The sequence below is a fragment of the Oryctolagus cuniculus genome (genome assembly GCF_964237555.1).
Source record: "Oryctolagus cuniculus chromosome 16 unlocalized genomic scaffold, mOryCun1.1 SUPER_16_unloc_1, whole genome shotgun sequence".
In the NCBI taxonomy this organism is placed as follows: Eukaryota; Metazoa; Chordata; class Mammalia; order Lagomorpha; family Leporidae; genus Oryctolagus; species Oryctolagus cuniculus.
Window position 1 is genome coordinate 4,838,517 of NW_027208201.1, and position 26,696 is coordinate 4,865,212.

Here is a 26,696-nt window from a genome sequence, read left to right on the forward strand (position 1 = left end):
TCTTCTGTAGATAAAGAGAATTGAAAATGAATCTTGATGTGAATGGAAGGGGAGAGGGAGTGGGAGAGGGGAGGGTTGTGGGTGGGAGGGACGTTATGGGGGGAAGCCATTGTAATCCATAAGCTGTACTTTGGAAATTCATATTCATTAAATAAATGTTAAAAAAAGTTCTTGAAGGAAATCTAGAAAATGTGATATCTTTTCACACCTAATTATTCCTATACCTTCCTGACCTAATGAACATTTGTTCCCTCTGACTTTTGTTGCATGGCACCGTTATTCCATCAGTTACTTATACTTCAGGTGTTTATTGAGTAAGCACTTTTTGTTCCACTTCATGAGCAGGTGAGTGAGTCTTGTGGAATGGAGATCTGGTCTATTGTTGAAGGCCATGGGGCTGCCACTGCATTTCTCACAGTGAAGAATAACAATCATCAAGGGCACAAGCATGATGAAGAAGCTATAGATAGGGGCCAGCACTTCAGTGCAGTGCGTAAAGCTGCCGGTGGCATCCCATATGGGTGTTGGTTTGAGTCCTGGCTGCTCCACTTCCAATCCAGCTCTCTGCAGTAGAAGATGGCCCAAGAGCTTGGGCCCCTGAACTCACATTGGAGATCCAGAAGAAGCTCCTGGCTCCAGGCTTTGGATTGGCACAGCTTCAACTATTGTGGCCAGTTGGGGAGTGAACCAGCGGATGGAAGACTTGTCTCTCTGCCTCTGCTTTTCTTTCTGTGTTACTCTAACTTCCAAATAAAGAAAAAAATCTTAAAGAAAGAAGCTAGATAGTAACTGAGGAAGGAAGTGAAATATCTGTAAACTGAAAACTGTAAAATCTTGAGATAAATTTTAGAACACAGAAATAAATAGAAAGAAATCCCATGTTCATGGCCTGGAAGGACTAATCGTGTTAAAATGTACATAATACTGAAAGCCATAAAGTGATGTAGTGCAATCCTTACAAAATTCTTATGTCATTTTTCACAGAAGTAGAAAAGAACCAAGGTTGCCAGGCTGGGAGTTTAGAGACCCAGGGAGATATTGGTCAAAGGAATCAGAATTTCAGTTAGGCAAGACCAGTGAGTTCAAGTGCTGTCTTGCACGTCGTCATAGGAAAACAGGGACACCATTTTGTCCACTTGCAAAGTGCTTAGTCAGTAGACTTTAAGTGCAGTCAACATATACAGATGAGAAGCATGTGAAGTAAAATACACAGTAAAGACTTGAATGGAGCTAACTGCAATGTATATAGATATCAAATTGAATCATTTCCTTGGAAGCAAAATCAATGAAATTTAAAGTAATCCATTGAAAACATGCAAGGAAATTCTGTTGAGAATGTTTTCTCTGAAAAGTGAGGGAAAATATGTGTGATGAGGAAGTCAGTGTTTGGAGCAGAGCATAGTTCCTTTCATTTGTCACATGGAAACCATGTAATGCTGACGGGGCTTCCAGAATTTTGAATGGGGAGAGCATCAGTGAAGTGGGAAACTGGATTAATAGTGTGCAGGTGTACATATGGGAGTGAACTTGTACCCTTTTCTGGATATGCCTACACATTTACAATCACAAAGCCCATTTTTTCCCAGCAGAGTTCTGTAGACTTGAGAGTAATATTAGTTAGACACAGCAATGAAGAGACTGGGTGGGGAGCACAGAGTCATCAGTGATGAATATCAGCCCTTGACTTCTATCCTGCAGATATGTGGAATGATGCAACTGGATGTTTTGTTGATCCCAGCACCAACTCTTTCAGAACTAGCCAAACACACCAAGAAGGGCACTGGACTAACAGCCATTTGTGCACTGCCCAGTCATTCAGTGGTCCCCAGTGCCTTGTTGGGCCATGATGAAATCACACAAGGAGGAAAGGAATGAGAGTCCAAAACATGTTTTTCAAATGTGTTTTCCCCCAGAATGGAGGGTGACAGGTGCAGGGCCCCAGGGCAGGGTGATCCCTTGAGTTTCTGTATGAGACACAGTGAAGCAATGAAAAGGCCGAGCTCCAAGTGCTGTGCTGATCACAGGGACACTAAGGGCAATGTCTCACTGAGTGTCTCACTTCCTTAGAAATGACTGCCTGTAGTTGCTAGATGTGCCCCTTTCTGACTCACTAGATTGGCACACAGCAATACTGGGAATCAGCTGCGCCCTGCACAGGGAGCAATTCTCTACAGGTTTTTGAGCCAGCCACCACCTGCCAACTCCTTGTTCCCTTCTCTCAACTGACATTTTGGGCTTCATCTCTGCATTGTGATAACCCTGGCAAGATGTTGTCTATGAGCCTTCTGTGCCTACTCCTGCACACTATACACACTTCACAGGGCATGACTTACAGCCAATGCCGTCATTACTTTAAGCCAAGTATCAACCAAGATGGAGACCTGATCCTGGGTGGATTTTTCCCTCTCTACTACCCAGAACCAGAAACTGAAAAGCTCCAGATGTCTTTTATATATCCTCCCAAGCATAGAACTGTTGTGTCTTGGTAAGTTCAAGATTGTATGCATGTATTAAGTGTGGTTATGATTGAATGTGAGTGTATATTACTGTGTTTAATCCTTTCTGAGAATTCTGGAAGGTATGCAAAAAGTGGCAGAAATTCCAATAAAGAAGGGCACAGATTCCTTCCTTTCTTGTTCCTTCCATGTCTTCCTGTTCATTTTTCTATTTGCTTCTTAGTTCTTCAAGGACAGAGCAGTGACATTAATATCTATGTGCCCAATCCATTTTCTTGGATATCTCAGAAGCAGCCCTGGGCATCTTGGAATGAGTCATAATGTGGGGACTCCAGATCCCATCCTACCTGCTTGCATGGAGTGAGCACAGGTGTCCTGAGACACTGAGACCCTGGTCTGGGGTCAGTGTTAGGATTAAGGGGTCACTCTGAGTGTCAGTGCTGACAAGAGCATAGTCAAAATGCAACCGAGAGTGAGTCCATGTGTGTCTGAGATGTGCCACCATAACAGACGGTGTCTAACCACATGTCAATAACTGAGCCCCAACAGACTGCAGGCATCAAGTCCCTGAAAGTCATAAGGAGAAAGGGGTTTATCTTCTCCAATTCTGTCACTTGGATCCTGAAGGTTCTTCTCCAGGAACCACACAGAAACCACATTAATTCTGGGCTTGACACACCTGAGCAGCATGTGTTTTAGTAACTGTTAACATTAATGTATGGTGAGGATTAGAAACAGACATCCTGTCTCTGCACCCTTGGTGGTGGTGGCAGTGGAGTGTGCTTCTGACTCACTGCAGAGAACCATATGCTCATGTGTTCAGAAGAGGGTGAGGCGGAGAGATGTTGGTTTAAATGGTGTGTGTTGGTGCTTGTCAGTGCCTTTTGGAATTTAATGCTTATCAGTTCAGCAGGTTGCCAAGCACTGGGGGCAACTGATAATGTGGCTGGTGACCTTTGAGGCACAGTGTTAGTGTGTGCTCTCTCCTAGTCTGTGTTTTCACAGTGTTCTGTCCCTTCTCAATGTTTCATTGATTTTGTCTGTTCTTAATTTGTATATTCTTAGCCAAGATGCCTAATGGGACATTTATGGTAAACATTTTAAGCATGTGAATCTTCTGGTTGTGTGGCAGCTACGGATTGTACTCTATCTGATATAGGGAGATAGGATGTGATTATCTGAAGGTGAGTTAATCTCTCATCTCATGGATGCTGTGTGGGAGACAGGGAGGACCTGCCTTGTGGTAATCTTAGGGTGAAAGCTTTAGATCATGCCATGGAGATGAGGTTAGGCTTTTCTCTCTGCCTTCTCTTCCCCAGGTAGAAAAGTGTCTGGCCACTCTATTTTGTGCAGACCTGCCAGCCCTCTTGTGCTTGTCACAGTCTAAAATTGGATATGCTTCAATCCCCTTGATGGGCTCAGATGATTGATGCTTTCTGGAGTTTGACTTCAAGCTCCAGCTTCAATACAGGGAAATAACTTCCCTACAGCTGATGGAAGATATGTTGTTATTTGCCTGACTGATGGGAATTATTTTATGTGCATATCCCATACTTGTTTGCCCAGTATTTGGCCTTTGACTTGGCATTCATTTTGTGTGACTGTAATACTCTAATGATAATTTTTATTTAATAAACTGTATATTTTTCTGAGATGATAGGATGCATCATTGAATAATGAGATAAAGTTTTTATCAAGATTCTTTAAAATAGTTCCCAAATCATTGCTGATAAAACTGCAGATGTTCATCACCCGCTTACAAATCCCCACACTCCTTTTCAGTGTCTCCACATCCTTCATTCTTTCTCTCCTGCATACCACTCATTTGTCTTGTGTCTGTAAGGATCAGCCTGTTATGGACACTTCATGTGAATTGATTCATATCCTTTGTGGTCTTTTGTGATGACATCTTGCAGTGCACCATGTTTTCCTGTTTTATCCATGCTGTGGCTTGCAGCAATATTTAGTATACTTTTCTCAACATTGTCTTCAGGGACAAAAGAATTAAGCTAGCCAACTTTAAGCTGATAGCAAGTGCTATAAATATCCTGGGGTGAATGCGTTATGCCCTTTGAAATGAAATATTATACTACAAAGGCCAATGTATAAAAGAAAAAAGTTTATTCAATGGTTTTAATGTATCAGTTAAATAAATAGAGCTAAGCTATGGACACATGCCAGGAACACAATTTATTTCTCAGGTCAACTTCATTGTTAACAAGAAAGTCCTCTGTATGATCTGAAAACCTCATGGGATTATATGTGTATAGAATGGTGATTTTTACCTATCAGATACAATTAAATTTCAAACTCCACATATAAGAATAACATGTACAACACTGTGTGACATAATAGAGAAATACCTTTCAACTATAAGCAAAGCACTGCCAATTACAAACTGTATGAATATATATTGTAATATTGAGGAAAAGGACAAATTCTTAGTTATGCCCCAAATAGAAACATATCCAAGTACAAAGGACTAAAGGAATGACTGGATAAATATATTGAGTCCCGTGTAACTTATTACCAGAAAGGAATTTTCTTAGCATTCAAATTATGGAAGAAATGTAAGAAATTAGAAAAATCCAGAATTCCAAAGGAATGCATAGTGAGATAACAGAACATATACCCTTTTAGGTACATGAAACAGGAAAGCTCTTCTTAAATTCTAAGAAATCAAATTTTCACTTAAGTTATTTAGAAAAATGGAGAGAATATGCAAATATAAAATATGAAATGATAATTCAATACAGAGAAAAATGAAAAGCAAGTGAACATCTCCAATTATCCAACAGAGTTTATGAATAAATTCTTATGTTTGAAAGAAAACAAGAAGTTAAAGCTGACTTGAACAGAGTGAAATATTGTATTAGGAAATTATAGCAAGGACAGGGGTCAAATGGCTCAGATGGACCTAGCTGAAGAGGAGAATGTTCTAAAATTTGGGACAACTGATGAGTCAGGTGGTATTCAGCCTACTCCAGAAATTACTGAAAACAGAAATGCTTGCTCCTGGGTGTTGTCCTTAAGTTGGGACACATCAAGGCTTTCCTAAAGGGTTCCTGAAGGTGAGTGTGAGAACAGACATGGTTGATTTCAGAGGAGTTCAAGGGCCATTCCACAATCTTCTAGAGCACTTGGAACTTCACTCACACCTCCTCCTTTTGCTAGAGCTGAGGCACCACTGAGTGGAAGCCTGAGTCTGATCATTGCTGCCTCAGGGCATGGCATTGTTGTTGCTCTGAATTCCGTAGTCTCACCCTTCTCCCTGATGCTGCTCCTCTCTTTAGGTGGCTGTGGAAGAACTACCAATATGTGCTGGCCTTCCGCTTTGCCATCCAGGAGATCAATAAAAACCCCCAGCTACTCCCCAACCTGACCCTCGGTTTCAAATTCTACAATGCCTTTGCCAGTGAACAGTACACCTTATTGAGCATAGTGTATTGGTTGTTTGGGGCCACTATGCCTTTACCTAACTACACCTGCCATACACAAGGCAGACATGTTGCCATCATTGCTGGAACCACATCAGCATTGTCTGTTGAATTTGGAACGCTTTTGGAGCTCTACAAAACCCCACAGGTAATGAGTTGTGAATCTGGAGAACAATAGTTGAATCTCCTCCAACACTATTCTCTCACCTCTGAAGAAAGGGAAATGGGGCATCTCCCTGTGGTCTAAGACTGACCCCATGGGAATTCCTGGGGTGATTAATAGTGGAGGGAGAAGAAACAAAAGGAAGTAGCAGGGAATGCTGAGAGCCTCCCCCAGATGACTGTCTAGGGCCTGTGTATCCATCCCCCACCAGCTGGAGACATTGGCAAATACAGCTCCATACTGCATCAGACATGTCCACAGCACACAGAGGTATCCTGTCCTAGTGCAGCACTGTCTCGGGAGGGATCCAGAGACCAAGCAATATTAGATGTCAAGATATAAAGACTTGCACATATGGTTTCTGTTTGGGCAAATCTGATGGCTATGTGAGTTCAAAGATTTCCAAGGCGGTTTTTAAGATGATTGATTTATTTGAAAGCATTAGGGATTGGGAAAGTTACACCCCCCACCCCCCAACATGGAGAGGGAGAGAGAGAGCGGAAGGGAGAGAGAGAATGGGAGAGAGAGAGCTTCTATTCACAGGTTTACTCCATAAATGCCCACAATAGCCATATATGAGTCAGGCAGAAGCCAGGAGCTAGGAACTGAATGCAGATCTCCCACTTAAGTGGCTATGGTCAAGCACTTGTGTCATGTTCTGCTGCCTTTTCAGGCATGTTTGCAGGAAGGTGGATAAGAAGTGGTGTAGCCAAGCCTTGAACTGGATGGAGTTCTGAAATGGGATGCTGGTGTTACAAGTTGGAACTTAACTCATCTGACCCAAACTGGCTACACCCAGAATGTTGAGGCTCAATTCAAGTTAGACTGGAATTCACCTAATCCCTGTGCCCAATCATCCTTTTTTCACAGGCACACAAATCGATTTCTTTGCAGCATTCCTAGTGATAATTGTGCTTACTAGTCCTCATGTCTTGCTGTTTTTATTTGAGGGCCAGAGAAATACACACATAGACACACACACACACACACACACACACACAACAGATGGACAGAATTCCCATCTGCTGGTTCACTCACCAATACCTCCCATGATGTTGGACTTAATCTGCCACAGCAGAAGCATAGAGCCAGGAATGAAACCCCATATGAATGTAATAAATTAAATTACTTGAGCTATAATTATTGTCTCCCAGAGTCTGCACTAGCAACTTAGAGATACTTCACCAGGGACCTGCTACACAAGCAAAAATCAGGACGTGTATCTGCCAAACATGGGCCACCTGGTGATCAGAGGATTCTGGTTTGGAAAAATTATTTTGCCCCAAATCAAAGAGGGTTGGTGATTGTATCCTTGGAGACAACGCAGGATTCCTGTGGTAATCAGTGCACTCCAGATACAAAGAGATCAACACAGTAGAGATTTCTGTCTCAGAGTTATCTACAATGGTGGCTGCTGGAGGAGGTGGCTCTGCTCCACCAGTCATCCTGGGAAAGGATGGGGAAAGACCACTGGCTGGGTGAAGTAGCATCCAAAGTTCCTTCTTCTCAGTCCCCACTGCAGCACAGGAAGAGCATACAGAAACTGACAGATTTTCTTTAAGTGTACATTTATTAACCTAAAGCAATGGACATGTGAAGCATGGTCTTCTCTGTGGCCAAGATAGCAGGATTTGTCCATTCCTGCCATGCACTTTGTCTTTACTCAGTAGCATACTGCAGAAGGAATCCCTTGTTTAGAATTTTTTTCACTCACTTCCGAGAAACAACCCAAATCCCACAAAAGTTTGATCGTGTTTTTCTTTGCTTTTAGCTCACCTATGGCCCTTTTGATCCCATGCTAAATGATAAGGACCAGTTTCCCTCACTCTATCAGATGGCCAGCAGTGACAGCTCTTTGGGCCATGGAATGATCTCCTTGTTGCTGCATTTTGGCTGGACTTGGGTGGCGCTCTTTGTGTCTGATGACATGAAGGGAGAGCAGTTCCTTCAGTACTTTGAGGCAGCGATGCTCAAGAAAGGAATCTGTGTGGCCTTTACAGTGAAGCTCCCTGTCACAAAGAAGTTGTATGCGGATAGTGATCTCACTTTCATGAGTAGCATCAGAGTTTCATCTGCAAATGTGCATATACTCTATGGTGATGTAAGAGGTCTCATCAGTGTGGACATTTCAGTGCAGTCATTTTTAACCATGGGGAAGGTGTGGATCATGACATCAAAGTGGGATCTTGTCATTTCTGAGACAAACCACATGCTGCACTCTTTGCATGGAGGCTTCTCCTTTTCACCCCACAAGGAAGAAATCCCTGGCCTCAAACTTTTTGTCAAGACGGCAAAGCCTTCTCACTACCCAGAAGACTTTTACTTCAGTAAATTATGGCTTTTCCATCTGGACTGCTCACTTGCAGGATCATTTTGTGGACATATTGGAACCTGTTCACCAAATACTTCCTTAGAGTTTCTTCCAGGACACATTGACTTGCTGACCATATCTGACTCCAGCTATTTAGTCTACAATGCTGTCTACACAGTGGCCCATGTCCTCCATAAAATGATTTTGGAGAAAGTAGAAATGAGATCCTTAGCAGAAGCATCCCAGCCCATGATTCTTCCCTGGCAGGTAAACCTCCCCTGGAACAGAACAGACACTGCCCACTTGATGGAATCTAGAGATGTTTTATTAAGGTACAACATCATGACCCTGCTCTCATTTCAAGGTCAACAGGATTGCAATGGATGATTTTTTAAAATTATTTCTTTATTTGAGAGGTAGAGTTACAATAAGAGGGAGAGACAGAGAGAAAGGCCTTCCATCTGCTGGTTCCCTTTCCAAATAACTGCAATGGCTGCAGCTGGGCTGATCGAAGCCAGGTGCCTGGATCTTCTTCTGGGTCTCCCACATGGGTTCAGGGGCCCAAGCACTTGGACCTGGAAGCTGGGATCTTTCCATTGGTTACAGCTATATCTGTGATTGTTGACTTTGGCTGGAGTTTTCAGTCATTGCCGATTTTGAATGTATACTATTAGAAATTGTATCAGAAAATAGTGTCTTTTTACTTTGCATAACTAAGACTTTCAAATTTTATTTATTTATTTAAAGGGCACAGATTTCATGTATTTATATGTCAATGTAAGAAAAATAACAACACTTCCCACCCTTTCTCCCTCACTCCCACCCTTCATCCTCCTTCTTTTATATTTCTTTTAATTTTTGTGATAACATACTTTCAGCTTACTTTATAATCATATGCTTAAACCTCTACTAAAGAAGGAATTTAACCAGTAGTAAGTAGATCACTTTCTCAGGAGTATAGTCTATGTGGGCTATAAATAAGAATCAAATCTCAGGATACCTATGTCACTCATTTATGTTTATATTTAAAAATGCATACAAACAATAAGTAAAATGAACATATAATTAGATCTGTACTATTAAGTTTAGTCTCTGAAAATATTTTAGTGAATAATTCTCATCTTTATCAGAACCCATTATTTTAAAAGAAATTTTATTTATGTTATATAGGTTTCATGTATTTTATGTATACAATTTAGGAACATAGTGATAATTCCCCTCCTAGCCTCTCTCCTGCTCACACTCCAACTCATCCCCCTCCTCCCTCTCCAATTCCAACTCTTAATTTTTGCAAAGATCTATTTCCAGTTTATTAATGATCGTATGGTTAACCCTACACTAAGTAAAAGAGTTCAACAAATAGTGTGAAGGAAAAACCTCTCTCTTCTTCAGCAGAAGAGACAAGGGTTGTAAACCATTATTAAATCTCAAAATGTTTGTTTCACTCCAATACATTATATTTCAGGTACTGTAATAGTTACCTTGGTTCAGAGAAAATATGGTATCTATCTTTTTGGGACTGGCTTATTTCACTAAGTATAATGGTTTCCAGTTGCACCATTGCAAAAGGCAGGATTTCATTTTTTTCAGCTGAGTAGTATGCCATAGTGTATATATGCCATAATTCCTTTATCCAGTCGACAGTTGATGGATGTCTGGGGTGAATCCATATCTTAGCTATTGAAAATTGTGCTGTAATGAACATGAGGGTACAGATAACTCCTTCAGGTGCTGATTTCTTTTGGTTTGGGTAAATTCCCAGGAGTGGGATGGCTGGATCATATGGTAGGTCTGTATTCAGGTTTTTTTTTTATGTTTTCATAATGATTTTATTTTTTGAAGGTTTTTATTTAATGAATACAAATTTCCATATGTACAGCTTTTGGGGATATAGTATTTCTTCCCCCCATTCCCACCCTTCCACCCCCACTGCAATCCTACCTCCCACTCCCTCTCCCATCCCATTTTCCATTAAGATTCATTTTTGATTGACTTTATATACAGAAGTCCAACTACTGAAATGTGAATGAGCAATTTTATCATATCTGTTAGGTGCTTCACAAAAGTAATTCTATCAGTTAACAGCTGTTGAGTAAAAAACCACACCAGAACTTAATGACAGTATAATTATTTGTTTTTTTTTTTTCTACTGGGTATGAGTCATCCATACCGTTCTACTGTTACAAAGCATCCTTGTCCAATCTTGGTGGGCTTATTCATGGATCTTCAGTTAAGTGATGTGTCAGTTTAGGGTTAGGTAACTCAAGAGTGCATCATCTCAGATGGGTTAGCTATGCTCCACGAGGTCATTTGTTTACCAGCAGGATAACCTGGGCTTATTCTGATGACATAGGAGAGCTATAAATGCATTAATCCCAATCACACAAAAAGTTAAGGGAAATACACATTTGCTTTACAAGCTACTATGTATGTTACACTTGCTAAAATCCTATGGTCTAAACAAGTCATGTATATTGTCAAAATGAAAGGCCAAAATTATAGTTATACAGAAGATATTAACAGATGACATTAATGTAATACTACTACTCTATCAACAGAGGATTAACCTACCTACGTGGATAATTCCTGCACATATACAGATATGACATAATCTATGTAAAGATCACCTCATAGTATACTCTGATTTGATATTTTAAAAACTTTTACAGTATCATAAGTGATGACCTCAATACTGTGTGAAGCAGAAGTTTAAAGATATAGGAAGAGGGGGACAGCTCTATGGTACAGTGGGTAGAGCCACCGCCTGCAGTGCCAGCATCCCATATGGGCACTGTTTGGGTAAATTCCCAGGAGTGGGATGGCTGGATCATATGGTAGGTCTGTATTCAGGTTTTTTTTAATAGAAAGCTTTTATTTAATAAATATAAATTTTCAAAGTACAACTTCTGTGGTTCTTCCCCCCATACCCACCCTCCTACAATCCCAAACAATCCCAAACAATCCCACCACTTACTAGTGCTCCCATCCCATTCTTCATTGATTTATTTTTAATTATCTTTATATACAGAAGATCAACTCTGTACTAAAAGTAAAGATTTCAACAGTTTGCACCCACACAAACACACAGAGGATAAAGTACTGTTTGAAGACTAGTTTTACTGTTAATTCTCATAGTACAATACATTAAGGACAGAGACCCTACATGGGGAACAAGTGTAGAGTGATTCCTGTTGTTGATTTAACAATTGACAGTCTTATTTATGATGTCAGTGATCAACCGAGGCTCTTGTCATGAGCTACCAAGGCTGTGGATGCTTCTTGAGTTTAGACAAGGCCATAGTCAAAGTGGAAATTCTCTTCTCCCTTCAGAGAAAGTTACCTGCTCTTTTGATGGCCTCCTTTCCACCGGGATCTCAGTCACAAAGATCTTTCATGAAAGGTATATTTTTGCCACAGTGACTTGGATTTCCATGCCTGAAATGCTCTCCTGATGAGCTTTCTAGACAGATCTGAATGCCTAAAGGGCTGATTCTGAGGCCAGAGTGCTGTTTAGGGCATTTGCCATTCTATGAGTCTGCTATGTGGCCTGCTTTCCATGTTGAATCGTTCTCTCCCTGTTAATTCCATGAATTGTTATTAGCAGACATTTTTCTTTGGCACTTAATCCTATCTTTATGATCATTTATGAACTTAAACTGATCACTTTAACTAATAAGGTGGCATTGGTACCTGCCAACTTAGAGAGATTTGGAGTCCCATGGGAAGTTTTTAGCTTTACCCTTAGGGATAACTCCAAGGAACGTGTGCTGAACTGTCCATCTCCCCCCTCTATATTCCCACTCCTATTTTAAAGAGGGATAAATTTTCAATTGGATTTAACCACCTAAGAATAAATGTGTGTTAAGTAAAGTGTTCAACCAATGGTATTAAGAAGAAAAAGAAAATACTAAAAAGAATAAAATAGAAAGCTGTTCCTTGACAGTCATGACAAGCGCTGATCAAGTCATTTCTTCTTATAGTGTCAGTTTCACTCCTACAGGTTTCCTTTTAGGTGCTCAGTTGGTTGTCACAGGTCAGGGAGAACCTATGATATTTATCCATTTGGGACTGGCTTATTTCACTCAGCATGATGTTTTCCAGATTCCTCCATTTTGTTGCAAATGACCAGATTTCACTTTTATTTATTTATTTTTTTGCCGCTGTTAGTATTCTATAGAGTATATATCCAATAATTTATTTATTTTTCTAGGTGCAAATTTTTTTTTATTTAGTAAATATAAATTTCCAAAGTACAGTTTATGGATTACAATGGCTTTCCCCCCAATAATTTCCCTCCCACTTGCACCCCTCCCATCTCCCGTTCCCTCTCCCATTCCATTCACATCAAGATTCATTTTTCAATTATCTTTATATACAGAAGATCGATTTAGTATATATTAAGTAAATATTTCATCAGTTTGCACCCACACAGAAACACAAAGTGTAAAATACTGTTTCAGTACTAGTTATAGCATTACTTCACATTGGACAACATATTAAGGGCAGATCCCACATGAGAAGTAAGTACACAGTGACTCCTGTTGTTGACTTAACAATTTGACACTCTTGTTTATGGCGTCAGTAATCTCCCCATGCTCCAGTCATGAATTTCCAAGGCTATGGAAGCCTTTTGAGTTCACAGGCTTCGATCTTGTTTAGACAAGGTCATAGTCAAAGTGGAAGTTCTCTCCTCCCTTCAGAGAAAGGTACCTCCTTCTTTGATGGCCTGTTCTTTTTACTGGGATATCACTCGCAGAGATCTTTGATTTAGGTTTTTTTTTTTTTCCAGAGTGTCTTGGCTTTCCATGCCTGAAATACTCTCATGGGCTCTTCAGCCATATCCAAATGCCTTAAGGGCTGATTCTGAGGCCAGAGTGCTACTTAGGACATCTGCCATTCTGAGTCTGCTGTGTATCCCACTTCCCATGAAGGATCGTTCTCTCCCTTTTTTATTCTATCAGTTAGTATTAGCAGACACTAGTCTTGTTTGTGTGATCCCTTTGACTCTTAGACCTATCAGTGTGATCAATTTTGAACTGAAATTGATCACTTGGACTAGTGAGATGGCATTGGTACATGCCACCTTGATGGGATTGAATTGGAATACCTGGTATATTTCTAACTCCACCATTTGGGGCAAGTCCGATTGAGCATGTCCCTACTTGTACATTTCCTCCCTCTCTTATTCCCACTCTTATATTTAACACGATCACTTTTCAGTTAAAATTTAAACACCTAAGAATAATTGTGTGTTAATTACAGAGTTCAACCAATAGTACTAGAGCAAAAAATACTAAAATGGATAAAGTATGACATTGTACCTCAACAGTCAGGACAGGAGCTGATCAAGTCACTGTTTCTCATAGTGTCCATTTCACTTCAACAGGTTTCCCCTTTGGTGCTGTTAGTTGTCACGGATCAGGGAGAACCTATGATATTTATCCATTTGGGAATGGCTTATTTCACTCAGCATGAGGTTTTCCAGATTCCTCCATTTTCTTTCAAATGACCGGATTTCACTTTTATTCTTTTTTTTAACTGCTGTTAGTATTCTATAGAGTAAATATCCAATAATTTCTTTAAGCATTCTTCCATTGATGGGCAACTAGGTTGATTCTAAGTCTTAGCTATTGTTAATTGAGCTGAGATAAACATTGAGCTCTTTTTTTTTGCCAATTTAAATTCCCTAGGGTAAATTTTGAGGAGTAGGATGGCTGGGTCATAGGGTAGGGCTATATTTAGAGAGAGAGAGAGAGAAAGAGAGAGAGAGAGAGAGGGTCTTACATCCAATGGTATGCTCTCCAGTTGGCCACAAGGGTAGAGCCGCACTGTTTTGAAGCCAGGAGCCAGGAGCTTCTTCCAGGTCTCCCACATGGGTGCAGAGGTCCAAGGACTTAGACCATCTTCTACTGCTTTCCCAGGCCATAGCAGAGAGCTGGATCAGAAGTGGAGGAGCTAGTCTCCAACTGGCACCCATATGGGTTGCTGGTGCTTTAGGCCAGGGCGTTAACCTGCCGTGCCACAGCCCCAACCCCCATAGTGACTTTTCCAGTTTGCATTCTCACCAAAAGTGCATTAGTGTGCCTTTTTCCTCATATCCTCACCAGCATCTGTTGTTCATTGATTTCTCTATGAAATCCATTCTAAACTGGATGAGGCGAAACCACATTGTGGTTTTGATTTGCGTTTCCCTGATGGCTAGTGATCCTGAACATTTTTTCATGTGTCTGTTGACCATTTTGATTTCCTCTTTTGAAGAACGTCTGTTTAGGCCCTTGGCCCATGTCTTAAGTGGGTTGTTTTATTGTGGTGGAGTTAGTTTATCTCTTTGTAGATTCTGGCTATTGATTCTTTATCAGTTGCATAGTTTGCAAACATTTTTTTTCCCATTCTGTTGGTTGCCTCTTCAGTTTCCCGACTTTTTTTTGCATTACATAAACTTCTCAATTTGATGTAATCCCAGTTGTTAATTTTGGCTTTGACTTCCTGTGCTTCTGGGGTCTTTTCCAAGAAGTCTTGGCCTGTGCCTACATCTTGCAGGTTTTCCCCAAAGTTCTCTAATAATTTGATGGTGTCAGGTCATAAATTTAGATCTTTAATCCATGTTGGAGGGATTTTTGTGTAAGGTGTAAAGTGTGGAAATTCAGTTTCCGCAGCACCATTTGTTGAATAAACTGTTCTTGCTCCAGGAATTGGTTTTAACTCCTTGATCAAAAATAAGTTGGGGGGCCGGTGCTGTGGCACAGTGGGTTAAAGCCCTATCCTGAAGCACTGGCATCTCATATGGGCACTGTTTCTAGTCTCAGCTGCTCCTCTTCTGATCCAGCACTCTGCTATGTCCTGGGAAAGCAGTAGAAGATGGCTCAAGTCTTTGGGCTTCTGCCTCTCTGTTGGAGATCTGGAAGAAGCTCCTTCTCCTGGCTCCGGATTGGCACTGCTCTAGCAGTTGCGGCCATCTGGGGCGTGAACCAGCAGATGGAAGACCTCTCTCTATTGTCTCTGACTCTCTCTGTAACTCTGCATTTCATATAAATTAAATAAATCTTAGAAAATAGAAGTTGGTTATAGATGTTTGGATTGATTTCAGGTGTTTCTGTTCTGTTCCATTGGTCTATCCATCTGTTTTTGTACCAGTACTAGGCAATTTTGATTATAACTGCCCTGTAGTATGTCTTGAATCTGTTATTGGGATGCCTCTAGCTCTGTTTTTGTTGTATAAGATTGCTTTGGCTATTCGAGGTCTCCTATGCCTCCATATGAATTTCAGCATTTCTTTTTTCCAAATCTGAGAACAACATCTTTGATATTTTGATTGGTATCACATTGAATCTATAAATTGATTTTGGAAGAATGGCCATTTTGATGATATTGATGATTCCAATCCACAACCATGTAAAATTTCTTCATTTTTTGGTATCTTCTTCTATTTCTTTCTTTAAAGTTTTATAATTCTCATCATCGCGTTCTTTGACATCCTTGGTTAAGGTTACTCCAAGATATTTGATTTTTTTTTTAGCTATTGTGAGTGGTATTGATCTTAGAATTTCTTTCTTAGCGGTGGCATTGCCTGTGTATACAAAGGCTATTGATTTTTGTACATTGATTTTATATCCTGGAACTTTGAGAAACTCTTCTATGAGTTCCAATAATCTCTTAGTAGAGTTCTTTGGATCCTCTAAATAAAGAATCATATCATCTGCAAAGAGGGATAGTTTGACTTCTTCCTTCCCAATTTGTATCCCCTTGATTTCTTTTCTTTTTTTGCCTAATGGCTCTGGTTAAAACTTCTAGTACTGTATGAAATAGCAATGATGAGAATGGGCATCCCTGTCTGGTACTGGATTTCAGTGGGAATTCTTGCAACTTTTCTCCACTGAGTAGAATGCTGGCCGTGTGTTTGTCATAAATTTCCTTTGTTGTGTTGAGGAGTGTTCCTCTATACACGGTTTACTTAGAGTTTTTCATCATGATAGGGTTTCGTATTTTTTCAAATGCTTTCTCTGCATCTATTGAGATAATCATATGGTTTTCTTCTGCAGGTTGTTAATGTGGTATATCACATTGTTTGATTTGTGAATGCTGAACCATCCCTACATACCAAAGATAAATCCCAGGTGGTCTGGGTGGATGATATTTCTGATGTGGTGTTGCATTCTATTGGCTAGAATCTTATTGAGGATTTTTGTGTCCATGTCCATCAGGGTAATTGTTCTGTAATTCTCTTTCAATGTTGCATCATGTTTAAGTTTAGGAATTAAGGTGATGCTGGCTTCATAGAAAGAATTTGGGAGGATCCCTCTGTTTCAATTGTTTTGAATAGCTTGAGAAGGATTGGAGTTGGTTCTTTACATTTCAGGTAGAATTCAGCAGTGAATGCATCTGGTCCTGGGCTTTTCTTTGTTGTGAGGGCCTTTATTACTGATTCAATTTCTGTCTTCATTATGTGTCTGTTTAGGTTTTCTATATCTTCATGGTTCAAGGTAGGTCTTAGGTGTCCAGGAATCTATCCATTTCTGCTAGATTTCCCAATTTGTTGGCATACAACTCTTTGAAGTAATTTCCGCTACCTCTTTGAATTTCTGTGGTGTCTGTTGTTAAATTTCCCTTTTTCATCTCTATTTTTATTGATTTCGGTCTTCTCTCTCCTTTTTTTGGTTAGTTGGGTCAATGGTTTGTCAATTTTGTTTATTTTTTTAAAAGTACCTCTTCGTATTGCCGATATTTGGTAATGTTTTTTAGATTCAAATTTGTTGATTTCTTCTCTAATTTTAATTACAGATTTTGTTGCTGGTGGATTTCTTAAGAGAGCCATTCTAACAGGAGTGAAGTGAAACCTCATTGTGGTTTTGATTGGCATTTCCCTGATGTCTAGTGATCCTGAGCATATTTTTAAGTGTCTGTTGGCAATTTGATTTTCCTCTTTTGAAAAATACCTATTCAAGTCCTTTGCCCATTTCTTTCTTAATGGGGTTGTATTTTTTGTTGTTGAATTTCTTAAGCTCTTTATAGATACTGCATGTTAACCCCTTATCAGTTGCATAGTTTGCAAATACTTTCTCCCATCTGTTGATAGCCTCTCCATTTTGCTGAGTGTTTCCTTTGTGGTGCAGTAGCTTTTCGGCTTGATGTAATCTCATTTGTTAATCTTGGCTTTGATTGCCTGTGCTTCTGGGGTCTTTTCAAGAGTCTTTGCCTATGCCGAAGTCTTGCAGAATTTCCCCAATGTTCTCTCGTAATTTGATGGTATTGGGTCATAGATTTAGGCCTTTGATCCATTTTGAGTGTGTTTTTGTGTACGTTGTAAGGTATGGGTCTAATTTTACACTTCTGTAAGTGGAGATCCAGTTTCCCCAGCACAATTTGTTGAGGAGATTGTGCCTTCTTCAGGGATTTATTTTAGTTCCTTTGTCAAATATAAGTTGGTTGTGGATGCATGGATCGATTTCTGGAGTTAAGAGCCCATTACATTTATTCTCTTCTGTTTGTTGACTTACTTTTTCAGGGATTTCTATTGAACTTCATCTGATATGTTACGCAGGACAAAGTGCTTCAAGAATTCGAATGCAAGTCATGAGAAAACAAAGATAAACAAATGGGTCAAATTTTTTGAAATTATGCAAAAACCAGAATATATGGCCATATTGGATAGTAGTTATTACATTTGTATTTCTGTATACACTGTGGCCTATGTGCTTAGGAGATACATTTTTTGAAAGTAGAAATGAGTTCTACATAATATCCTAGAGAAGGTTCCATGCACTGCTGAGAAGAATGTAAAATCTTCAGCTGTAGGCTTGAAAGTTCTGTATATATCTGTTAGATCCATTTGGGCTATAGTGTCATTTAAATCTACTGTATCCTGGTTGATCTTCTGTCCTGTTGCTGTGTCTATTTCTGAGAGTGGAGTATTGAATTCCCCAAGTACTATTGTATTGGGGTCTAAGACTCCCTTTAAGATGACTCTGAGAAATAGAGTGTGTTACAAAATCTGCAAGAATGAAGGAGCAGAAATTGTGGTCATATTTCTTATGTACGAGACTACTGAGGATGCATGTTAGCACAGGATATGCCTTCTGGGTTACAGATGGTTTTGCCTGGATTTTCATCACAGCTTGTTTGAATCTACTCTTTCCCCATATATAGAATATATTTAGGAAGTTCTGTTTGCATGTGAAAAGTACAAATAGATGAATAAATTTGTTGAACAAATAGGTGTGTTATGTAGAAGACAAATATGTATCTGTAAAAATTAACATCAGAAAGTTCACTTCATAATCTATCTTCTATTTTACTTATAGGAGTGTTTTATTTTTTATTTTACTTTTTATTTTTTTGACAGGCAGAGTGGAAAGTGAGAGAGAGAGAGAGAGAGAGAGAGAGAGAGAGAAAGGTGTGCTGGCGCTACAAGGTGGAGGATTAGCCTATTGAGCCACGGCGCCGGCTGAGTGTTTTATTTTTATTTGTGATTAGATTCACACTTTAGAAAAGTAAACAGAATTATGAAGAATTCTTCCACAGAAATAACTATGGATTATTTGGAAATCTTCTGAAAATTATTTAAGAATTAATTGATAGCTATTTAAATATAAAAACTTAGTTTTATCCTGCAGCAGGTGTGTTGTACCCAGAATGTCAAGGGTTAACATATACTATCAGTAACCTCAGGACCATCAGTATATTTTAAATTTTGTTTTTGGCCATACAGTCCTACCTGCAATGTCAAAGATAACCACACTTACCATAAAAAGTGACCCAAAATATTTAGAGAAAAGACACTCATGTATTATTTCAAACTCTGTTAAGATATAAATACATATATCTATGTATCGTTGCATATATAGAGGACATGCACACATTTTTATAAATATGGATCTCAGTGCTAAGAGGGGTCTTGAGTCAGTTCATGGAAAATGTATATGATGAAATTAACATGCATAGATATCTGATTTTTCAATCAAAATAACTGATATTTCATTCTATTTTTGAACCTTATGAAGGCCCTGTGTATGCACATATCTGTGACATATCACAACTGTCAAGGTATTTAAAAGACCAACCATGTTGTACTCAATTGGTTATATTAGGGTTAGTTTCCATAAAGCCCCACCTAAACCTTCTGGCTGCAGCAGAGCCTTGCAATAGTTCCCCTCTGAACCCCACAAACTACAATTTTTCTGACTGGATACAACCATTCTACTTTTATATTTGGGGGGCGGGGAACAAATGTTCGCTTCACTAGAAGTTGTTGACCATCCAAAGAATTAAACCTGGAACATAGAGAGGAGGGTAGAAAATGCTTGTTCAGTGCATATACATCTCCCTCTAATTTGAAAGGTCTCCCTGTTTCCACTTATTCCTGTTCTCCAGCTTCATCCAATCCTGAGGAAAATCCAGTTTACAAACCGTGCTGGAGATGATGTGTCTTTCCATGAAACAAGACACCATGTGGTACATTATGATATTCAGAACATTGTAAATTTTCCTGCTGGATTTCGGTTGCTGGTTAAAATTGGAGAATTTTCCTCTAAGAGTCCACATGACCAAGATTTGCTGATCAATGAAGACATTATAGAATGGCCTGTTGGATTCAAAAAGGTGCAGTTTTCTTTTTATATTGGATAACTACTACAGAGAGATCTGAGTAGAGATCTGAGTAGAGCCTTGGGAGATTAAGTGTGAAGTGACCATGTGATTCCCATTTCCCATCTTGGCACTTAACTGATGGTGTTCCTTACACATATCCTGAGCTAACACCTATCAGAAGAGCATGAGTGCATAGCCTTACCTTTTCAGTTTTGTCATAATTATTGGTGTAGCAGTTGAGTTAAAACTAGACAAAGTTAATGAATAGAGGCAGAGACCCAGGTATAGATATATAGATCTTTAATATATCTCTGTATATAATCTCAACTTTTTAATCTCATAAGTCACAGTCTTTCTTTTTTTAATTTTTTAAAATTTTTTATTTGAATGGCAGAGTTAGAGAGGAGAGAAGTGGGGGGAGATCTCTTCTGTCTGCTGGTTTATTCCCCAAATGGACAACAGGCAGGGCTGGGCAGGTCCAAAGTCAAGAGCCAGGGACCTCTTCTGGGTCACTCATGTGGGTCAGGGGTCCAAACACTTGGTCCATTCTCTGCTGCTTTCCAAGGCATGTTAGCAGGGAGGTGGATTGGAAGTGGAGCAGCTGGGATTAGAAATGGTGCCCATATGGGATGCTAGTGCAGCAGGAGGTGATTTAATCTGCTACACAAGACTGGCCCCCCTTGTTTTATTTTATATATATATATATATATATATATATATATATAAACAGGCAGAGTGGACAGTGAGAGAGAGACAGAGAAAGGTCTTCCTTTGCCGTTGGTTCATCCTCCAATGGCCACTGTGGCCAGTGCACTGGGCTGATCCGAAGGCAGGAGCCAGGTGCTTCTCCTGGTCTCCCATGGGGTGCAGGGCCCAAGCACTTGGGCCATCCTCCACTGCACTCCCTGGCCACAGCAGAGAGCTGGCCTGGAAGAGGGGCAACCGGGACAGAATCCGGCACCCCAACCAGGACTAGAACCCAGTGTGCCAGCTCCGTTATGTGGAGGATTAGCCTATTCAGCCACAGCGCCAGCCCTGCCCTTGTTATATTTTCATGCATGATAAGTAGAAGTACATAATGGGTTGACTTATTCATCTTCTTGCAGTTACTATTCCCATATTCCTTTACCACATAGAATAATGCATTTTAAAGATTTTAGATAAAGTGAGTTGATACGTATGACAATGCCCAAGGGATCTAACTGATATTATATGAAATAAAACTGATAAGGTATTTTTGTAATACTTGATAAAGAAACGATGAGGTGGGAGTGATGATCATAGAAACCTGCATTAAATGTCATAGTCATGGCCTTCAGTTGAAGGTCAGTGTTATGCTGTAAGGAGGGAAGTATTGACACCCATTATAATGGCTGATAATATGGAAAACCATGATCAATGCTTTTCTTTTTCCTTCAGACTCCCCAATCTGTGTGTAGCCAGAGCTGTGGTCCAGGATTTCGGAAAATGTCACAGGAAGGAAGACCTGTCTGTTGCTATACTTGTGTTTTTTGTCCAGAGAGAGATGTTTCCAATCAGACAGGTAGAAAATACAAAATTTCAGATTGACAGCTTTACTGTCCTAATTATTTCTCAATAAAAAAGAAACCAAAGAGATTTGCAGTGATTTCATACTGCACCGTTGTTCTCAATTCCTGCTTATTCAAATTCATTAAGTATATCCATGCATGATTATTACTGCTACTTCTTTATGTGTAAGCTGTTGTCTTGTGATATTCCTTCTAAAATATATCTGAAAGTGCTAGATAAGACAGTATTCTTCTCTGATTTGCAGGTAGAACACATTATATTCTTCTTTTTTAATTTTTTGACATGCAGAGTGGACAGTGAGAGAGAGAGAGACAGAGAGAAAGGTCTTCCTTTGCTGCTGGTTCACTCTCCAATGGCCGCACCGTGCTGATCCGAAGGCAGGAGCCAGGTGCTTCTCCTGGTCTCCCATGCAGGTGCAGGGCCCAAGCACTTGGGCCATCCTCCACTGCACTCCCTGGCCACAGCAGAGAGCTGGCCTGGAAGAGGGGCAACCAGGACAGAATCCGGCACCCCGACCGGGACTAGAACCTGGTGTGCCAGTGCCGCAAGGCAGAGGATTAGCCTAGTGAGCCATGGCGCCGGCCGAACACATTATGTTCTAAGACATATAAGATGTGTAATCACCTAGGCTTCCTGTTGGTGTCTAGAAGTCTTGAACGAATACATGTTTATACACACATGATAAGCACAAAGCTATTGCAAATATTTCATTATATAATTATTGCATTCCTTTTTTAACTTTTATTTAATGAATATAAATTTCCAAAGTACAGCTTATGGATTACAATGGCTTCCCCCCCATAACTTCCCTCTGAAGTGCAACCCCCTTTCCCTCTCCCTAGCCCCTTCTGTTCACATCAAGATTCATTTTCAATTCTCTTTATATACAGAAGATCAGTTTAGCATACCTTAAGTAAAGATTTCAACAGTTTGCACCCATGTAGAAACACAAAGTGTAAAATAGTGTTTGAATACTAGTTATAGCATTAAATCACAATGTACAGCACATTAAGGACAGAGATCCTACATGAGGAGTATGTGCACAGTGACACCCTTGCTTATGGCATCAGTAATCACCCTAGGCTCTTGTCATGAGTTGCCAAGGCTATGGAAGCCTTTTGAGTTCACCAACTCTGATCATATTTAGACAAGGTCATAGTGAAAGTGAAAGTTCTCTCCTCCCTTCAGAGAAAGGTACCTCCTTCTTTGATGACCTGTTCTTTCCACTTGGATCTCACTCACAGAGATATTTGATTTAGTTTTTTTTTTCTTTTTTTTTTTTGCCAGAGTGTTTTGGCTTTCATGGCTGTAATACTCTCATGGGCTTTTCAGCCAGATCACATGCCTTAATGGCTGATTCTCAGGCCAGAGTGCTGTTTTGGACATCTGCCATTCTATGGGTCTGCTGTGTATCTCACTTCCCATATTGGATAGTTCTCTCCCTTTTTTATTCTATCAGCTAGTATTAGCAGACACTAGTCTTGTTTATGTGCTCCCTTTGTACTTAGTCCTATCATTATGATCAATTGTGAACAGAACAGAAATTGAACACCTGGACTAGCGAGATGGCATTGATACCTGCCACCTTGATGGGATTGCATTGGAATCCCCTGGTATGTTTCTAACTCTACCGTTTGCGGTAAGTCAGCTTGAGCATGTCCCGAATTACACATCTCTTCCCTCTCTTATTCCCACTCTTATATTTAACAGTGATCACTTTTCAGTTAAGTTTCAACACTTGAAAATAACTGTGTATTGATTACCGTATTCAACCAAAAGTATTAAGTAGAACAAACAGAAAAAAACTAAGAGGGATAACGTATTAAGTTGTTCATCAACAGTCAGGGCAAGGGCTGACCAAGTCACCATTTCTCATAGTGTTCATTTCACTTCAACAAGTTTCCCCTTTGGTGCTCAGTTAGTTTTTCGCCGATCAGGGAGAACATATAGTATTTCTCTCTTTGGGACTGGCTTAAACACTAGGCATGATGTTTTCCAAATTCCTCCATCTTGCTGCAAATGACCGGGTTTCGTTGTTTTTGACTGCTGTCTAGTATTCTATAGAGTACATGTCCCATAACTTTTTTAAACTTTTATTTAATGAATATAAATTTCCAAAGTACGGCTTATGGATTACAATGGCTTCCCCCCCATAACGTCCCTCCCACCCGCAACCCTCCCATCTCCCACTCCCTCTCCCCTTCCATTCACATCAAGATTCATTTTCGATTCTCTTTATCTACAGAAGAGCAGTTTAGCATACATTAAGTAAAGATTTCAACAGTTTGCTCCCACACAGAATCATAAAGTGAAAAATAATAGATGATTTTTTAAATGATGATGAAATCAGATCAGACCTATTGCCATGTTTAATCCCAGTGAGAGTCAAGTTGGGAATTGATAATTTCTTCTTCTTCTTATTTTTTTTTTACAGACGATCAGTTTAGTATACATTAAGTAAAGCTTTCAACAGTTTGCATCCCCATAGAAACACAAAGTGAAATATACTGTTTGAGTACTTGTTATAGCATTAAGTCTCAATGTACAACACGCTAAGGACCGAGATCCTACATGAGGAGTAAGTGCACAGTGACTCCTGTTGTTGACTTTACAAATTGACACTCCTGTCTATGGCATCAGTAATATCCCCATGCTCCAGTCATGAGTTTCCAAGGCTATGGAAGCCCCTTGAGTTCTCTGACTCTTATCTTGTTTTTAGTCAAGGTCATAGTCAAAGTGGAGGTTCTCTCCTCCCTTCAGAGAAAGGTACCTCCTTCTTTGAAGACCTGTTCTTTCCACTGGGATCTCACTCCCAGAGATCTTTCATTTAGGTGATTTAGGTGTTTTTTTTTTTTTTTTTTTTTTTTTTTTTTTTTTTTTTTTTTTTGCCAGAGTGTCTTGGCTTTTCATGCCTGAAATACTCTCATGGGCTTTTCAGCCAGATGGGAATTCCTTTAGGGCTGATTCTGAGGCCAGAGTGCTGTTTAGTACATCCGCCATTCTATGAGTCTGCTGAGTTATCTTGCTTCCCTTGTTGGATCACTCTCCCCTTTATTCTATCGGTTAGTATTAGCAGGTACTGGACTTGTTTATGTGCTCCCTTTGACTCGTAGTCCTTTCATTATGATCAATTGTGAACTGAAATTGATCACTTGGACTAGTGAGATGGCATTGGTACATGCCACCTTGATGGGATTGATTTGGAGTCCCCTCGTATGTTTCTAACTCTACCGTTTGAGGTAATTCAGCTTGAGCATGTCCCAAATTGTACATCTCTTCCCTCTCTTATTCCCACTCTTATGTTTAACAGGGATCACATTTCAGTTAATTTTCAACACTTAAGAATAACTGTGTATTAATTACAGAATTAAACCAGTAGTATTAAGAAGAACAGAGAAAAAATACTAAGAGGGATAACATATTAAGTTGTTCATTAACATTCTGGGCTATGCTGATCAAGTCACCGTTTTTCATAGTGTCCATTTCACTACAACAGGTTTCCTTTTTGGTGTTCAGTCAGTTGTCACCGATCAGGGAGAACATATGGTATTTGTCCCTTTGGGACTGGCTTAGTCACTCAGCATGATGTGTTCCAGATTCCTACATTTTGTTGCAACTGACTGGATTTCGTTGTTTCTTACTGCGGTATAGTATTCTAAAGAGTACATATCCCATAATTTCTTTATCCAGTCTACCGTTGATGGGCATTTAGGTTGGTTCCAGGTCTTGGCTATTGTGAATTGAGCTGCAATAAACATTAATGTGCAGACAGCTTTTTTGTTTGCCAATTTCATTTCCTTTGGGTAAATTCCAAGGAGTGGGATGGCTGGGTCGAACGGTAGGGTTATATTCAGGTTTCTGAGGAATCTCCAGACTGATTTCCATAGTGGCTTGACCAGTTTGCATTCCCACCAACAGTGGGTTAGTGTCCCTTTTTCCCCACATCCTCGCCAGCATCTGTTGTTGGTAGATTTCTGTATGTGAGCCATTCTCACTGGGGTGAGGTGAAACCTCATTGTGCTTTTGATTTGCATTTCCCTGATTGCTAGTGACCTTGAACATTTTTTCATGTGCCTGTTGGCCATTTGCATTTCCTCTTTTGAAAAATGTCTATTGAAGTCCTTGGCCCATCTCTTAAGTGGGTTGTTGGTTTTGTTTTTGTGGAGTTTCTTGATTTTTTTGTAGATTCTGGATATCAACCCTTTATCTTTGTATAGTTTGCAAATATGTTTTCCCATTCTGTCGGTTGCCTCTTCACTTTTGTGACTGTTTCTTTTGCAGTACAGAAACTTCTCAATTTGATGCAATACCAACAGTCAATTTTGGTTTTGACTGCCTGTGCTTCTGGGGTATTTTCCAAGATCTTTGCCAGTATGTATATCTTGCAGGGTTTTTCCAATGCTCTCTAGTAATTTCATGGTGTTGGGTCATAGATTTAAGTCTTTAATCCATGTTGCGTGAATTTTTGTGTAAGGTGAAAGGTAGGGGTCTTGCTGCATGATTCTGAATGTGGAAATCCGGTTTTCCTAGCACCATTTATTGAATAGACTGTCCTTGCTCCAGGAATTGGTTTTGGATCCTTGATCAAATATGAGTTGGCTGTAGATGTTTGGATTGATTTCTGGTGTTTCTATTCTGTTCCATTGGTCTATCCATCTGTTTCTGTACCAGTACCATGCTGTTTTGATAACAACTGCCCTGTAGTATGTCCTGAAATCTGGTATTGTGATGCCTCCAGCTTTGTTTTTGTTGTACAAGATTGCTTTAGCTATTCGAGTTCTCTTGTGCCTCCATATGAATTTCAGCATCATTTTTTCCAGATCTGAGACGAAGGTCTTCTGTATCTTGATTGGGATTGCATTGAATCTGTAAATTGCTTTTGGGAGAATGGACATGTTGATGATACTGATTCTTCCAATCCATGAGCATAGAAGAGTTTTTCATTTTTTGGTATCCTCTTCTATTTCTTTCTTTAAGGTTTTGTAATTTTCATCGTAGAGGTCTTTAACGTCCTTGGTTAAGTTTATACCAATGTATTTGATTTTTTTTGTAGCTATTGTGAATGGGATTGATCTTAGAAGTTCTTTTTCATCCGTGGTATTGCCTGTGTATACAAAGGCTGTTGATTTTTGTGCATTGGTTTTCTATCCTGCCACTTTGCCAAACTCTTCTATGAGTTCCAATAGTCTCTTAGT

At 39.7% G+C, this 26,696-nt stretch overlaps 1 protein-coding gene across 1 annotated transcript in view; it reads left to right on the top strand.

Annotated features, from left to right (window-relative positions):
• The first annotated feature begins 2,324 nt into the window (after positions 1 to 2,324).
• LOC138847796 (vomeronasal type-2 receptor 116-like) overlaps positions 2,325 to 26,696 on the top strand; it is a 35,496-nt gene continuing 11,124 nt past the window's right edge. The window contains exons 1-5 of the mRNA XM_070067601.1: positions 2,325 to 2,485; positions 5,750 to 6,041; positions 7,828 to 8,634; positions 19,702 to 19,962; positions 21,370 to 21,493. Of these exons, the coding sequence (XP_069923702.1) occupies positions 2,325 to 2,485; positions 5,750 to 6,041; positions 7,828 to 8,634; positions 19,702 to 19,962; positions 21,370 to 21,493 (1,645 nt within the window). The remainder of the gene's footprint in view (positions 2,486 to 5,749; positions 6,042 to 7,827; positions 8,635 to 19,701; positions 19,963 to 21,369; positions 21,494 to 26,696) is intronic.